The sequence below is a fragment of the Oncorhynchus masou genome, chromosome 6 (assembly GCF_036934945.1).
Source record: "Oncorhynchus masou masou isolate Uvic2021 chromosome 6, UVic_Omas_1.1, whole genome shotgun sequence".
Classification (NCBI taxonomy): Eukaryota; Metazoa; Chordata; class Actinopteri; order Salmoniformes; family Salmonidae; genus Oncorhynchus; species Oncorhynchus masou.
Window position 1 is genome coordinate 21,434,370 of NC_088217.1, and position 17,392 is coordinate 21,451,761.

General features: G+C 42.5%; 2 protein-coding genes across 2 annotated transcripts; one reads left to right on the forward strand and one right to left on the reverse strand.

Moving 5' to 3' along the window:
- The first annotated feature begins 3,114 nt into the window (after positions 1 to 3,114).
- Positions 3,115 to 10,648, forward strand: LOC135541507 (low-density lipoprotein receptor class A domain-containing protein 2-like). Its single transcript, XM_064967824.1, has 6 exons — positions 3,115 to 3,205; positions 4,603 to 4,745; positions 5,017 to 5,347; positions 5,519 to 5,677; positions 6,063 to 6,203; positions 8,836 to 10,648. The coding sequence occupies exons 1-6, from the start codon at positions 3,115 to 3,117 to the stop codon at positions 9,135 to 9,137; spliced, it is 1,167 nt and encodes a 388-aa protein (XP_064823896.1). The 3' UTR covers positions 9,138 to 10,648.
- Positions 10,649 to 13,994: 3,346 nt separating this feature from the next.
- Positions 13,995 to 15,245, reverse strand: LOC135541026 (G0/G1 switch protein 2-like). The gene is made up of 2 exons (XM_064967167.1): positions 15,138 to 15,245; positions 13,995 to 14,928 (listed from the first exon to the last, which is right to left on the reverse strand). The coding sequence occupies exon 2, from the start codon at positions 14,897 to 14,899 to the stop codon at positions 14,549 to 14,551; it is 351 nt and encodes a 116-aa protein (XP_064823239.1). The 5' UTR covers positions 14,900 to 14,928; positions 15,138 to 15,245; the 3' UTR covers positions 13,995 to 14,548.
- Positions 15,246 to 17,392: the final 2,147 nt, after the last annotated feature.

A 17,392-nucleotide genomic window follows, 5' to 3' on the forward strand; every position in this document is an offset into this window, starting at 1 on the left:
GGTAAAGTCCTCCCTTATCTCAGCTCGCTGGTCACCATAGCATCTCCCACCTGTAGCACACGCTCCAGCAGGTATATCTCTAGTCACCCCCAAAACCAATTCTTTCTTTGGCCGCCTCTCCTTCCAGTTCTCTGCTGCCAATGACTGGAACGAACTACAAAAATCTCTGAAACTGGAAACACTTATCTCCCTCACTAGCCTTAAGCACCAACTGTCAGAGCAGCTCACAGATTACTGCACCTGTATATAGCCCACCTATAATTTAGCCCAAACAACTACCTCTTTCCCTACTGTATTTTATTTATTTATTTTGCACCCCATTATTTTTATTTCTAATTTGCACATTTTTCCATTGCAAATCTACCATTCCAGTGTTTTACTTGCTATATTGTATTTACTTTGCCACCATGGCCTTTTTTTTGTTTTACTCCATGTGTAACTCTGTGTCGTTGTATGTGTCAAACTGCTTTGCTTTATCTTGGCCAGGTCGCAATTGTAAATGAGAACTTGTTCTCAACTTGCCTACCTGGATAAATAAAGGTGAAATAATAAAATAAATAAAATGGTATCAAGAATCTGCATATCTTTGCTTCAGGTCTTGAGCTACAGGCAGTTAGATTTGGGTAGGTCATTTTAGGCTAAAATTGTTAAAATAAAATTTAAAAAAAGGGTTTGATCCTTATTTAGGTTTACCAGGGCTGAAGCCCCTGTGCCCAGGCCCAAGTGGAAGCAACAAAAAAACAAAAACGCCAACCACAGGAGGTCTCAGGAGCCTGCTCTCAATGAGTGTAGACAGCCTGCTGCTGCTCTGCTAATCATCAGATGGGGGAAGGAGAGGAGGTAGTGGGCCCATGTGGTTAACTGATTAATATATGATTTTAAATTAGCTGCATAATAAATAAATGTGAATGGTCAATTGTGTGAGTTGGGCTGGGCCCAAGAGGCCAACATTTTTTATTTATTTTATCGAACCACAGGAGCCCGTTCTCTGTTCAAAATACACAAGAGAGCATCAGCCAAGAGGATCAATAGTTTATAAAAAACAAAACAATTTTGGATTAAGTTTTATCACAAGCACATACAAGTACACTATATATACAAAAGTATGTGGTGTATTAAATCAAGAACACAGCCATGCAATCTCAATAAACAAACATTGGCAGTAGAATGGCCTTACTGAAGAACTCAGTGACTTTCAATGTGACACTGTCATAGGATGACACCTTTCCAACAAGTCAGTTCGTAACATTTCTGCCCTGCTAGAGCTGCCCCAGTCAACTGTAACACAAGCACACAGAACTGGACCGATGAGTGCAGAAGCTCGTGGCGCATATAAAATTGTCCTAGTTTGCAACACTCACTACTGAGTTCCAAACTGCTTCTGGAAGCAACATCAGCACAATAACTTTTTGTTGGAAACTTCATGAAATGGCCAAGCAGCCACAGACAAGCCTAAGATCACCATGCACAATGCCAAGCATCGGCTGGAGTGGCTTTTAGCTCGCCACTATTGGACTCTGGAGCAGTGGAAACTAGTTCTCTGGAGTGATGAGTCACACTTCACCATCTGGCAGTCCGACGGACAAATCTGGTTTTGGCGGATGCCAGGAAAATGCTACCAGCCTGAATGCATAATGCCAACTGTAAAGTTTGGTGGAGGAGGAATTCTGGTCTGGGGCTGTTTTTCATGGTTCGGACTGGGTCCCTTAGTTCCAGTGAATGGAAATCTTAACGCTACAGCAGACAATTACATTCTAGATGATTTTGTGCTTCCAACTTCGTGGCCACAGTTTGGGGAAGGCCCTTTCCTGTTTCGGCATGACAATACACAGAGCGAGGTCCATACAGAAATGGTTTGTTGAGATCGGTGTGGAAGAACTGGTCTGCACAGAGCCCTGACCTCAACCCCATCGAACTCCTTTGGGATGAATTGAAATGGTGACTGCGAGCCAGGCCTAATCGCCCAACATCAGTTCCCTACCTAATGGAAGCAAGTTTCAATATCTAGTGGAAAGCCTTCTCAGAAGAGAGGAGGCTGTTATAGCAGCAAAAGGGGGACCAATCCATATGAATGCCCATGATTTTGGAATGAGATGTTCGACGAGCTGTTGTCCACATACTTTTGGTCATGTAGTGTATCTGCCAAAATAAAGGAAACACCAACATAAAGTGTCTTAAAATGGCATTGGGCCACCACGAGCTGCCAGTACAGCTTCAATGTGCCTTGGCATAGCTTCTAAACCATGCCAGAAACACTCACCCAACACCATAACATATCATTTTTTTCCCTGGTTTCGTCATGCCCCGGGGCCTATGATTTCTTAATCCGGCTGACTCCACTGTTTCAGCAATTGCAAAAGCATGCAGCAGTTGTAGGCTGAAAGGAGTGATAGTGCACTGGGCACAGATGTCAGTTCAACATCTACTTTTGATTTACATTTGTTGATTGGTCAACTCAGGTGAATTCAGTGTGAAATCAACCAAAAATGTCACCATGTCATTGGATTTAGGTTAAAAGTAGGGTGAAAAAAGGAAATTCCTTTCCATTGATTACTTTTTGCACATCCAATGAGTTCTCCACGTTGATTCAACATCATCACATTTATTTTTTGATTGAAATGATGTGGAAACAACGTTGATTCAAACAGTTTTTGCCCAATGGGAGGCTACAGTTCAGTGAGGATAGGCTACTAGACCTCTTTGGGATGCATCTAGTCAGAGACCTCACCGCTCGTCCTTTGGAAACATCGCTTTGGGGCCGTTGTCATGGAAATCAAAGGACATGTAGATGGATTTGACAAAGAAGGGGGCTTCAAAGGAACAAAAGCCAGTATGATAAAGAGTACTACTTCCAAAGGCGTCAGAAACATTAAATGCGAATGTACCTTGTATATCCCCCAAATGAAGACCGCGCTTCTCTTGGCACACCGATAACCTAATCTCCACAAAGTGCATTTTGCAATATGGTTGCTTTCTGTAAAGAACGCCGTTTTAAACCGAATCAGACACACATGCAACACAGTTTTGCGGCTTGAGATATGCAGGCCTGAGTGACACGGAAAGTACGCATCAGAGTGGAACACCATCCTTTGCGCTTGGGAGTAGGCTACCAAGATGGTCAACAAGGGGAATAAACTTCAGAGCCTGTCAAAAGGGTTTGTTCTGCTCAGCATAATGACACTCAAGACCAATGCCATCGACACGGGTAAGGAGATGGAAGCTCAATTGTAAAATGTAATCCGTCGTTTTTTGCGTCACTGTAATGAAGCATATATATATTCTTTATCAAATACCTGTTGATTTGAACTCTGCTTTCTAAAAGAAATTGCCATTGAAACAGGCGCATACCGATGGGTAAGAGAATAATGCATATACAGGGGATGCCCATGGCGCCAGGGGTTCGGGCCGCAGCTGAACGTTCATTTGTGACTATTCTTAATTTGTGAAATAACAGTTTACACATGGGTTTGAATTATCTCCAATTACACTAATTCATGGAATATGTTTGGCTTTTTTGACAACCACCCTAAAATATTTTGTTCACTTATGTTGTATTCCAGACTTTTGACATGTTTCTATGCTTTTATCATTATCAAAACCGGATAATTGGGAAAGAAACATGATTTTATTGTTGATTTATTGAGTGAACAGAAAATAATCATTATAAAAATAATTTTCAGCTCATTCTCTATGGACTTGATTTTTGGGGGAATAACAGAACTTTACCAGTTATAATGATCGTTCTATTTAATTCCGTGGTTATACCTTCACAAATACAGAATTTGAATTTCAGTCATTGATTCAGTTACTTTAATATTGTCCCTAACCCTTCACCAAATGATTTAAGATAAATTACATATAATCTTTTAGGTCCAGCTTCATTCAAAGCTCAAATAAATACATGTTAGCTTTCAGTCATTGACATTAGGATAACACATGGATGAACGGTTGGGGCAGCTGCCGTTTTCAGAGGTATTGCTCACTACTGCGTGTGAGCCTGCATGGGAGTGTGTCATCAGGAGTTGCCCCATGCCTTCTTACTGGTCTTTTCCCTACTGGACTACAGTAGTACCAGAGCTGTTTATTTTTCAACTGTAAAATCCTTTATTGGGGACTCACTGTTCTGCTGTTGTCCATGTTTTGGACAGTGCTTCTCTTGCGGGCATCGTGTTTACCTGTGGGGTATTGTGGGACTGGTTGTTTCCCGCCAATAGAGCTCCTCAGTCCCCTTCCTTGGAACATTCCAGGAGGTCAGCGCAGAACGATCCAGGGGTTGCCTGGGGAAACAGCTAATAAAACCAGGAAGGGGTTGTAAATCTTCCCATTATATGGCTCACTGCCCAGAGTGGGTGTCTGAAGCAGCAGTTTAGGTCCGGTTCTGGCTATTTGTTCCACCTACTCACCTGCAACAATCAGCTGTAGCCTACTCAGTTGTGTTTTTATTTTATCTGAGTTTTTATTATTCATCTCATAATTTGATAAAGTCAGTGACTCAATGGCACTGTGGAGAAACAGAGAAAGTAAATTGTTTACACATCACATCCTCACAAACAAGTAGTTTGTTCCTTCATGGTACTTCTTCATCTGTTTGATGTCCTCCAGTCAACGTGATGGACTTCTGTGGTGAGAACATCCAGGGCAACGGGATGATTGTCAACTCACACCAGGAGTCCAAGAAGTACTACTTTGTCACCATGGGAACAGACTGCCACTTCACTATGCAGGCAGCCTCCCCCAAGGACAAGGTGCCCACCACTAACCGCACCCAGCCCCCACCTCCCTTTTTGTGCTCCCTACACATGTATGCCCAATATCCCAAATCGACTCCTAGCCCTAGATCTTAGAGGATTGGATAAGTATATACAATATGATAATATTTCCACCTTGACTTCCCACACCTATCAAGTCCTTTCAGATCCAAGGGGTCATTGAGTGATAATTCCAATATTTTACACATTATCTTCCTTGCAATGTCTGTCACCTAAACATGCCCCCCTTCCTTCTCTTCCCGTGAAGGTACAGTTCCACTTCCGCTTCTTCCTGGTCTACAGCCTGCTTCGTTTAGCACCCCAAAGTCCCACCCCCCTCTTCCCTGAGTCCCCCGGGGACCTCCAATTGGAGCCTTCGAATCCAGTGGTGGAGCCAAGGGACCCGTGTCATGCGGGGTCATACATTCAGTTCTATGATGGGCGGGACAAGAACTCGCCTCCAATTGGGCCACCGCTGTGTGGGAAGAGCCCACCCCGTCCGGTGCTGTCCACAGGGAATCACCTGACCCTGCGTCTGGTAACCCGCGGTACCCAGCCAAGAGTGGACTTTGTGGGGGACTTTACCTCCTTCAGACTGGGTGAGACATGACACGTGGATGTTTGCCACATATTCATTAGTTGTAGTTTTATAGTCATCTGACGTCGGTGTTGAAATCTAGCTCATCATTACAATCCTAGCCACCTCATAAGCTGTAGTTTGTGCAGTTTGTAACCAATCAAATGTACCACCTTGCTCTATCCGTTTTCAGGTTTTAACCAATCCGCGTGCAGCGGCGAACCTTATTTCCCATGTCGCAATGGGAAGTGTATCCCCATGAGTCTGGTGTGTGACGACAAGGGCATTGATAACTGTGGGGACGGGAGCGACCTGGAGGATCACATGCCCTCAGGGTGCAAAGGTCACTTAGGTAAGACACCTGTGCAGCTACCTGTTCAACAAACCTTTAAAGGTGTTCTATGTGGCCCCCAAACACCTTTCCGACTCAGTCTCACTAATGTTACACTATTCCACAGTTCATACATTATATTTTGGTTTATTGGTTAGGGTAGAAGTAGAGAGGAAAGATAGAGGAGTGTGTGCTGAAATTGCATTAACCGGGTTCGAACCCATGCTGCAGCGGTATATGTGCACCAGAGGCAGCAGCTTAGATTGCTAGACCACCCAATTGTATTATTTTACTGCTCTTATATCCTGTACAACTCTTTTCAATATTGTTACTGTAAATTGAAATGTGTTCTCAGTCACCTTACTTACTAAAGGGAAGATAAATAAAACCTGTGTCCTCTCCTCAGCAGGTCAGCTGGCTCCAGCCCAAGCCACTTCCCCAGCAGTGACCCCAACCCCTCCTGTCTTAAACCCGACAACTTTTCCCATGTCCACCTATAGGAACTGTGGCACTCCGGACGGCGTACCCAATCACGACTCAGTGACAGGTGAGTGACAACTGTTACAGGTGATGCAGGTTATTGACCAACTAGGAGGTTGTTTTTATAAAAGGATCAGTTCCCAACACCCTTAGCGGCATTGGAAGAAAGCAGATGTTTCTGGTTTTCAGGGATACAGTATTTTCAACCTAACTTCCGTTTCCCCTGAAAAATGGAAGTGGGGACTCTGTTCAGGTGTCTTTCTTTGCCTGCTACATTAGGTTAGTTCCCAAAGATTTACCTGGTTAAGGAAAGGTTAATAGAATAACAATCTCAACCAAAACTCAGTGTTTTACATGTAGTATATCTCACAGTGGCTTTTCTAAAAGATCCCTTATTTCTTAACTGCTGGGTAAGATACTTTTTGGGAGCATAAATCAGTGTTGGGATATTGTACAGTATGTGTCTGTAAACTCTATTTGGGAACCTAATTCAAATGCAAAGCATATCTATGATAGGGGGCATAAAACAAATTGGGCTGCGAATAGGTCTTTATTTCAACCTTAATGGTTGTAAACCAATAAAGTGTGATGGCGGCTTCTCAGTGGCAAACCACCAGATATCCAGCCAAGACCACAATCATTATTTTATTCAATCCAATTCAATTGACTAAGGGGAGAAAAATGTCTGTGGAATTTGACAGTAGTGATAACAGGATATGTGTGTGAATGGTCTTTTTTTCTGCCTAAATTAAGGGATGAATGGATCAACATTGATTACAAGGAAAAGTATTTTCTGTGATTTGGCAACAAAGCATTCTGATGTTTGTACTATTCAAATAAAATAAAATCAAGCTTTATTTATACAGCACATTTCAGGCATGGAATGCAATGCAATGTGCTTTACAGGAAGCAACGAATAAAAACAATGAAAATTAAAGCTAAAATATTTACTATACAAAGATACACTATACAAAGATACAAATCAAAAGAATGACACAAACTGAACAACCAAAAAGCACCCGGAAGAAAAGCAAAGCTAAAAGGATGTTTCAAGGTCTCTTTTAATTATGTCCACAGATTCAGCCTCAGGTTCTCTATTCCAAAGGCTGCAGGTATAATAACTAAAGGCTCTAGAAGAAAAATAAACGCACACCTATTAAGACAAGGTGCTGGCTAGCGGAGTAGAAAACTTGAAAATAAAAGAGAGCTGCACACTCTAGAAGCTCAGATGCAAAAATATAATTACCAACGTTTCGACAGCCAAGCTGTCTTCATCAAGGTATAATCACAAACACTGCGGGATGACTCGTTTATATAGTGTCAAAAGACACACAGGTGTCTGTAATCATGGCCAGGAGTGGCCTAATATCATTGGTTAAAATATTAAAATGTCATACAAAGAACAACATACAAACAACAAATGGATAGCATACGATCATAGATTAATTTGACTACACAAGCTTACAAACAATTACAATGGCAAAGTCACAATAATCACAAGAATGGCTTCAGATCAAAGTCTACGTTGAGACCGAAGGGAGCAAGGGTCTTTAAATTAAAGATCCAGGCAGCCTCTCGTTTTAACAATAAATTATCAAGGTCACCCCCCCTCTCCTAGGGAGGGTGACATGTTCGATGCCAATATAACGCAGAGACGAAATCGAGTGGCCTGCCTCCAAGAAGTGGGCCGCAACTGGATAAGTAAAGTTTTTACACCTAATGGTGCTACGATGCTCTGAGATACGTACTTTTAATTCGCGCATCATTTTTACCACAAGGACAAGTTATAAGATAAATAACTGCCTTAGTGTAGCACGTAATAACACCTAATAACTAAAGGCTGCCTCTCCATGCCTCTTGGTCCTAGGCTTTAGGATAGTTAAAAGGCCAGTGCCAGAGGACCTGAGGGACCTCCTGGGTAAATAACTTGTTTGATGTATTGTGGTGCACAATTGTGGATTGATTTAAAAAACCAATAGAAGAATCTTGAAATGAATTACGTAGCAGTGAAAATCAATGCTATGTTGTTGTTTTTTACCCCCTTTTTTCATGATATCCAATTAGTTACGATCTTGTCTCATTGCTGCATTTCCCCAAAGGACTCGAGAGAGAGAGAGAGAGAGAGAGAGAGAGAGAGGCAACGGTTGAGAGTCATGTGTCTTCCAAACATGACTCATCAAGCCGTCCAACTGACAATCAATGTCAGCTTACAGGCGCCCGGCCCGCCACAAGGAGTCGCTAGAGCATGAGCCAAAGAAATCCCCCCGGCCAAATCCTCCCCTAACCCAGACGACGCTGAGCCCATTGTGCGCCGCCCCATGTGGCTCCCGGTCACGGCTGGCTGTGACACAGCCTGGGATCGAACCCAACCCACCTCTCCAATCTGTCCAGAAGGATATCATGGTCAACAGTGTTGATTGCTGCACTTAAATCTAAGAGTACAGAGAGCTGTTTGGCATCTGTGTTGGCTCTTAGATAATTTACCACTTTAACTAAGGCTGTCTCTGTGCTGTAGTGGGCTCGAAAACCAGATTGGATTTTTTCTAAAATATAGTTGGCACTTAAAAAATAATTTTGCTGTTTGAAAACACATTTCTCCAGAATTTTGCTTCAGAATGGAAGGTTGGAGATTGGCCAAAAATTGCATGCAGACCCCATTGCTAACTGTACTCTACTCTCACCCCTCCACGCTCCCCCAGACTCTACACCCTATCTGTCTCTGCTGGCGCTCTTCATCACCCTGGGTGTGATAGCTGGTTTGGTCCTGCTGTGTTGGTGCTGCTGGTCTCCAGGCTGGTTCCTCTGCAGGATCATTGTCTGCCGCTTCCTACCCTGCTGTAACTCAGCCTGCGCCTCCTGCAAGCTCTGTGCCCGAAGCTGTTCCCAGAACAAGGAGCATCGACTGGCTAAGGTTTCACCACAAGGACAGGTCACAATCAACAATGCCGCCTTGGCCCCCCTCACCACAGCCACGGCTAGCGCAACTACTGTCACTGTGTAGGGAGTCGCTATATAGCGTAGGACTATTATCGCTATGTAGGGTAGCCACCATGATGGTTAACAGTGAGACAGATGGACTCATGGACATGATGACCCAGATTTCATGTTCTAGACTGATGGACTGAGATGAGACACATCTTTTTGCTAGTTTACAAGAATGTCATGGAAGAAGGGGTACTGCAGGGTGTACATTTGCATTTTCAGTGGAAATGAGACATTGTCATTATCTTCTCCCCACATTTGGACAGTTCTTAAAATGGGGGAGGCTTCACTTTTGAATGTTTCACTCACTGTATGATCCGCTAAATCCGCTACACTCAAATTGGTATGATTTGTTTTTTCCTTAAGTAATCCTCTGTCTTATGTAACCATACCAAATGTATGTATTAACATATCATACGTATTTAAAATTTGTAACATATTGTATGAATTGCAATTCGTAACATATCATACAAGTTGCAATTCGTAAAATACCATACAAATGGTCATTTCTAACATATCACACGAAATGGGTGATGGACAACCACAAATGAATACCAAACGTAACATATCACACTAATTTGAGTGTCCTGGATTTTAATTTACAGGTTTTACAGAGTCCAGGTTGCTTCTTCTGACTATTTTGTATTTAAATGTGCTAGTTGACCAACGTAGGAGGTTATTTTCTGAACGTAGCGTAACCCAGGTTCACCTATTCAATTCTATCAAGGTTGGCATAAGACTCCTTTACAAAAGCATGAGAAATTCCACTCCCCTCAACTTTTCACTCCCCTCAACCTGCTCCCACTGAAATGTTATCTTCCCACACGTGTAAGCCCGTTACTCAGCAGGGACTCGACCCATCTGCTGAAAAATACATTGTTTTGCTGCGGGAAACCATACATACTGTATGTCACACTCATGTCTGCCATGTAAACTCATCCTGCCTAGATTGAGTAGACACATAACCTTTCTTGGGTTTCCCGCTGTGCTAGTTGTGTAACTAGATTACACAGTGCCCCCACCTTTATCTTTTGAGTGATTTGGAGAGGTGCTCTCGAGGCTTCTTAAGGATGACACATGCTTGACTAAATGCTGAGTTTTTCTCTTCTGAGTTGCCAAGTGACAATTGAAGCTATGGTCCTGCCAACCTCTCAAACTCTCCCTCCCTCTCTTTCTTAGAGACTTAAGATACACAAATATACCTGACACTTTATTCATGAGGTCATGAACTAAGCTGGAAGAGATGACAATGAACAACAGGTGCATTAGTATAATTTTATACACTAGGGCGTCTTTCTAACTTTCAGATATGATACCATAAAACATGTGTTCTCAACACCACAAACAAGAGGACATAGGGGTTTGATTGTGTCACACAGCCAAAATTATTTGTGTCCCCAGAACTACTGTGTAAATACATTCTTTCCCGTAGATGTTTCCAATGTTTCAATGTATTCAGAATGCTAAAGTGATGTCAACCACTAACTTTTGTATTATTGACAACCTCCATATTCAAAAGTAAAGTGTTCGTTTAAAGCAAGGTGTGTTTGCTTATAGTCAGTCATATGTTTGTCTGAAATGTCATCATTATCTATTTTTCACACTTTTGTTTAAGTTTATACTTTATTTCTCATGATATTTCCAAAGACAACTAGGACATTGTTCATGTAATCACCGCTGCCTGATATACACTGAGTGTACAAAACATTAGGAACAATTGCTCTTTCCATGACACAGACTGACAAGGTGAATCCAGGTCAAGGCTATGCTCCCTTATTGATGTCACTTATCAAGGCACAAGGCGAGACCCAAATGCAGACACAGGAGGCAGATGGTTGGAGTCTTATAATGTTTATTCATCCAAAGGGGTAGGAAAGAGAATGGTTGTGGACAAGCAAAAAGGTCAAAACCAGATCAGAGTCCAGGAGGTACAGAGTGGCAGACAGGCTCGTGGTCAAGGCAGGCAGAATGGTCAGGCAGGCGGGTACAGAGTCCAGAAACAGGCAGAGGTCAAAACCGGGAGGACTAGAAAAATGAGAATGCAAAAAGCAGCAGAACGGGAAAACTGCTGATTGACTTCAAATCATACCAGACGAACTGGCACAGAGAGACAGGAAACACATGGATAAATACACTGGGGAAAATAAGCGACACCTGGAGGGGGTGGATACAATAACGAGGACAGGTGAAACAGATCAGGGTGTGACAGTCACTTGTTAAATCCACTTCCATCAGTGTAGATGAAGGGAAGGAGACAGGTAAAGAAGGTGGTTTAAGCCTTGATACATTTGAGGCATGGACTGTGTGTTTGCCATTCAGCGGGTGAATGGGCAAGACAAAATATTTAAGTGCCTTTGAACAGGGTATGGTAGTAGGTGCCAGGTGCACCGGTTTGTGTCAAGAACTGCAATGCTGCTGGGTTTTTCATGCTCAACAGTTTCACTTATGTATCAAGAATGATCCACCACCAATGGACATCCAGCTAACTTGACACAACTGTGGGAAGCATTGCAGTCAACATGGGCCAGCATCCCTGTGGAACGCTTTCAACACCTTGTAGAGTCCAGCCCCAAAGAATTGAGGCTGTTCTGAAGGCAGAGGAGGGCAGTGGTGCAACTCAATATTAGGAAGGTGTTCTTAATGTTTTGTACACTTAGTGTATGTAAATATATGTTTGACAATATTAAACTTAGAACAATGAAGATGGATTCGATATTGTTACATTATATACTGTAGACAAATAGTATTTTTTATGAAATGTACAAATACTTTGATATTTGGCAGAATATGACACAATAAGACAATGCATTAACTTTGACTGATCACTTTATCTCTCCTCCTTTCTCACTCTCTGTTTCTGTTATAAAACGAGTATAGGGAGGGAATTCATCGAGAGCAGGATATAATTGCTGCCTGGTTGGTTGTTCATCCTCTGAGAGCCTTGTTGACAATGGGAAGAACTTGGCACAGTCTCACAAGCTTCAAACTGTGTCTGTTGCCTCTGTTACTACTGGCAACCTTTCAGAGCAAATCCCTCTCCTTCTACAAAGAGAATCCTCTGTTGTTTGAATGGTGTTTAATCCCTACCTCTCTATACTCTACAGCCTAACTTTGATTCTGGGTTTATTGTTCTCTTGGTGAAACATGACTTCTTGATTAGATGTTTTTTTCAAAATGAATATTAATTGTTTTTAGTGTTCCCAAGCCAATTTGTGCTAGTGACTCAGAGTCTAGAAAAATCATAGTTCTTGGTCCCATATTAATCCCAGCTGCATCAGGCTTTTTAGTTCTGAGTAAGACAAGCCTGTTTTGCAGCTCAGGGACAATTCTATAATACCTCTCTCCCTATTCAGGGCGCCTCCAGCTATTAATGTGTCATGTCTGTCCTAGTGATAGCCAAACATTATTATTAAAGACATTTACATAGGAGGAGGAACCATATTTCTCTCTGTTCAGCTCGGTCTGGTTTTTGGTCCCAATCACATTCATGTGATTATCTTTGAGCTAAAGGTGTCACATTGTTTGTTCAGTATCTCAGTCATCCAAGCCACAGGAAGTGTCATCTATAATTCACCCCCACAGCACTGTGACCCTATAAAACTAGGCCAGGCATAAATGGTCTCTGGTTTTATTCTTAAACGGTAAACACACTGAACCCAATGGCATAATACTGTATCATCCTGTTGCAGGGAAGACTTTTCAGTCGAGCCCCTCATAAGAGTGATGATTGTCTGCACACAATGGAAATAATAATGGATTTGCATTTATAAAGCACTTTACACAAGGTCTCACTTTACACTGTACGGGGAAGGCAGGGGTGACCTCATCCAAGACTGTGTAGAACCAACCAGGATGATGGCCGGCAGACATAGTATACAGATATTGTGAGATTTAGTTGCTTCACAAAAATTGTTTTCTGTCTCATGCGGCAAATGGAATGAAATCCATTGAATCGTGAATTTCTAGATTTTAACTGGATGCCATGTTGCACATGTTTAGCTCATTCAAGTCTTAATAGAAACCATACAACACCAGAAGTTACCGTCTTACTCACAAAGACAAATCAAAGGTTACCCATAGCCTCCCTGTGTAGACTTTCCTGCTCACTGTCCTCTGTCAAGGCTTCTGTGCCTTTATGGTACAGATGTAAGATCTTAATTTGAGCCAGTTTACGTGCGACAGCAGAAAAATTATCCTGAAGTAACAGGAAATGTGGATTATAATTAATGGACATTTTTGTAAGGGTTGATATAATTTTGGAAAGGGAAAAACAAGTCTGAAATTTCTAAGTGGAAATTACACATTTCAGAAGCCTTTTTAAACACATTTCCTGCATTGCAACAGGGTGATCAAATTAAGATCCTACATCTGTACAATAGGTAGAGACTTACTCTACAAATGCAGAGGTCGCTGATACAACCCCCTCCTTGCCTGTTCCCATTCCATCGCTACACCTGTAAAACCCCTTTGAGAATGCATCCTTCATTCACGACTACTCTCTTGAAGCAGCTTCTTACAGATATAACAAAGACTTGTTTAAAAAAATAAATAGGATTGTTACATTTCTTTCACTTATCCAATCACGTCCAGTTCAATGATTGCTCAAGGGTTGGAGGTAGCAGGAAGGAAGAATGCCAATTGGAATCTTTATTATAGGCTACATTCGGGCCCCTTTGCTTACCCAGTATGAAGGCGCCCTCTAGTGGATCTTGACCTGATGCAAGAATATTCAAAAGGAAAGGTAACCACCGTAGGCTACTAAATTTATGATAGTCCTACTCGTTTTGGTTTTACAATGCTGGCCGTGAATATGTTTATATTTGGGTGCTTATAAATAATGTATCCAGTATATCTCTCTCAGAAAATACCATCTATAGACATTGTAAATAAAAATATGAATTTATTGAGTAGGAAAAACATTAATATATTTACAGCATTGACATAGCACACACAAAACATCTAAATGTAACACATTTGGCACCATGGATGGAGTGGAGAATGAGATAGCAGGGCCGCGGCTGTGCAGTCAACGCCCTATCTCTCACTGTCTGATAGTGAGAGTCGGACAGCTGCTCTTTCGCCGGCTATTTCGACCCGGGACTCAAATTTCAGCTTGGAGCCTCCAACTGACGCGTCAATTTAGGCTACCCAAAGCAGCGCAGCAAAGCGCAGCTCAACAGACAGTCAACTCGTTTTGCTGTTGACTGTTTGAGGTTGCCAATCCTCCCACTGGGCACACATTGGTTGAATCAACGTTGTTTCCATGTCGTGGAATAGACGTTGAATTGACCTCTGTGCCCAGTGCGATTCCTCTTGTGAAGCTTTTTCGAGTGCGTATGTAGCGCACCGTATTTGGCGTGGCAAGGACTATACAGTTCCTTCATAATTGTGTAGGTTAACAGCGTTTTGGCGCTGGCCCAGTGACGATTTTTACGAGGCGTGCAGTCGGTTGGCTGCACCTGTGCTTCTATGCGCTCCCGTGGACTGCTGTAGCTTCCTGGGTATGGTGATCTGTTCTGCGGCCGAAACTGTTGCCACCTCCTCATGTCTCCTTCTCTCCTCCGTCTCGAGTGCCCTCTGCTCCCGAGCAATCAACTGAACGAGCTCTGCGTCCAGCGGCTCTCCGGAGGAGAAGGACTGGCACACGGTTTCCACCAGACCCAGAACCATGCCCAAGAAGGCCACCACGGTGCCCACAAGGTAAACCTTCAGCATACGGCGGCTAGGCTTTTGCGCCAGCATCTCCTTGGCGAAAGGGATGATTTCGTGCATGGTCTCCATTTCGGTTGGATTATGTGGTCTGAATTTGACTGGGGAGAGAAGGAAAGCGTTTTACAATCACCTTTAATGCGTGCAGTTGTATAAACATTTACATTTAAGTCATTTAGCAGACGCTCTTATCCAGAGCGACTTACAAATTGGTGAATTCACCTTCTGTAACAAATAGGCCAAAGCACTTTTCATGTCACAACAATGTGAGAAAAAGCAGGACAATCACGTGCAATGGTAGGCTACTTACTGTATTAAAGTAATTGATATTGTCCTTTTCTGGATATTCGATGAGTTTGTTCTGTGTCGCTTGAGCACACTTTCGGAGCTTCTCATTTTTAAAGACTTGGTTATTTTAATCCACGCCCACTCAGTGACGCTTTATGAATATTCAGTGAGCACAAGCTCTCTTCTGTTAAAACAGAAGGCGCCGGGGTCCAGAGGAAAGTGAGCCACATACGTTGACTACGTGTTACAACTCATCTCAGTCTTTCACCCACTCTGTAAATGATGGCCTGTGTGTGTGTGTGTGTGTGTGTGTGTGTGTGTGTGTGTGTGTGTGTGTGTGTGTGTGTGTGTGTGTGTGTGTGTGTGTGTGTGTGTGTGTGTGTGTGTGTGTGTGTGTGTGTGTGTGTGTGCGCATGCCTATGTTTCATTGGTAGCTGCTGCCTGCCTGGTAAGGTACCAAATTATGCCTAGTAGTGCTTCTTCATCCCATAGAAATAAACAAGCTAATTCATAGGTTATTATTATTGTGCAATTGCCATCTTCAATAGGCTACCTTGCCGTTTATCTACTGTAAAATAAAGGCTTACCAAATCTATATAGAGCAGAATTAAAATATATACAACATAATTCATCAAAATATTGTACATGTGAAAATGATAAATTGTTATTCTGTGTAGAATTATTAGGCTTGATGACACCTGTTGGCCATAGGCAGCATAAAAGATGCTGAGATCAGACAGTCTGAATTAAGTCAAAGGCTGTGTAAACCCAGTCACCCTCCTGTCATGATCATTACATTTGCAGACACCGTGAACTCTGTCTGTACTGACACAGACAGACAGACACACACACATGCACACGCACACACACGCACGCACGCACGCACGCACGCACGCACGCACACACACACACACACACACACACACACACACACACACACACACACACACACACACACACACACACACACACACACACACACACACACACACATACACACACACACACACACTCTTCCTGGGCAAACTGTGATCTTATTATTGCATGAATTTGACTGGACCAGTCATACATAATTCCATATGAATTTGAGACAGATGATGTGAGAAATGGAAATCTGAGATGTGAAAAATAAGAGGACTCTTGGCCAGTGTTAATAAGCATGTGAGAGTGAAGGGGTTTTTCTCACTTCACCACTGTTTACAGACAAAAGGAGTTTGTCAAAGTTTTAATGAAGGCCTTGTATTAGTGGCCATTTACACTCGTCATTTTGAAATTAGTGGGTACGCACAGCTGTTTCAGATGAGTAGATAATGGACCCAATTTGACAGTGTACTCCCTCACCTGACCCCTCAACCTTGCTCACATTCACAGTAATACACACACACTGATGAGGCATTTGGTAAAGTACATGAAGGCCATAGTAATTTGAGATGAGTACTAGTAGTTTTTGTTTGGTCATTAGAGCCTCCCTCTCCAAAATATTATACCAGAGTGTTCCCTGTTGTTGCCACGGATACCTTACCAGTCCTTATTCTACCTTCGGTTAAGAGGAAGCTATAAGGTGTGGCTACAGCTGTCTGGCAGTGTGTGTGTGTGAGACGGAGGTGAGTCAGAGAACGCGCCCTGTTCCTGGCTGTTAGTCAGTGGCTATGGAGAAAAACAGTGTGCATTCAGTAGCCCTGAGGCTAGGTTTTATTACACACAGGTGAGGATCCACACCGTCACACACCAACACACAGAATGCCAGGGTTACAACATAGTGGTGCCAAGCCATTTTACTGCCTGCAGGATAAACATTTAGATGTGTGTGTTTGTGTTAGTATGTGTGTGGAGACTGATTTAGATGGGAATGACAAAGAGAATAATTCAGCAAAATGGGTTAATTTACAAATGTTGTTGCTCAATGTATCATAAACAATCACTGCATACTTAGACTACTCTCCTTGTTGAGACAAGCTGCTAACCCAACCACTCATCCACAGCTATACCACATCGCTACGAAGAACTGTTTATAATGTTATTCTCTGTAGTTCATTTTGGAAGGTCCACCCTTTTCAAGAATATGTTGTTGTTTCGCTACACCCGCAATAACTTCTGCAAACATGTGTATGTGACAAATAAAATGTGATTTGATTTGGTAGATGTGTTCTTGTGAAATTCCATCTGGTGCGTGTGTGCCAGTGTGTGTACTGTATGTGTGTGTATGTATTTGTGTGTGTGTGTGTAGGTGTGTAGGTAGGTTAGTGTTAGGAGTTAGGGTTAGGGTTAAGGTTAGAT

What these genes read in the sequence shown, in the direction of transcription:
- LOC135541507 (XM_064967824.1), top strand. Translation starts at nt 3,115, where the DNA reads ATGGTCAACAAGGGGAATAAACTTCAGAGCCTGTCAAAAGGGTTTGTT. An exon ending in GACCAATGCCATCGACACGG is followed by an intron (nt 3,206 to 4,602) that starts GTAAGGAGATGG and finishes GATGTCCTCCAG; the next exon opens with TCAACGTGATGGACTTCTGT. An exon ending in CAATCACGACTCAGTGACAG is followed by an intron (nt 6,204 to 8,835) that starts GTGAGTGACAAC and finishes ACGCTCCCCCAG; the next exon opens with ACTCTACACCCTATCTGTCT.
- LOC135541026 (XM_064967167.1), bottom strand. Translation starts at nt 14,899, where the DNA reads ATGGAGACCATGCACGAAATCATCCCTTTCGCCAAGGAGATGCTGGCG.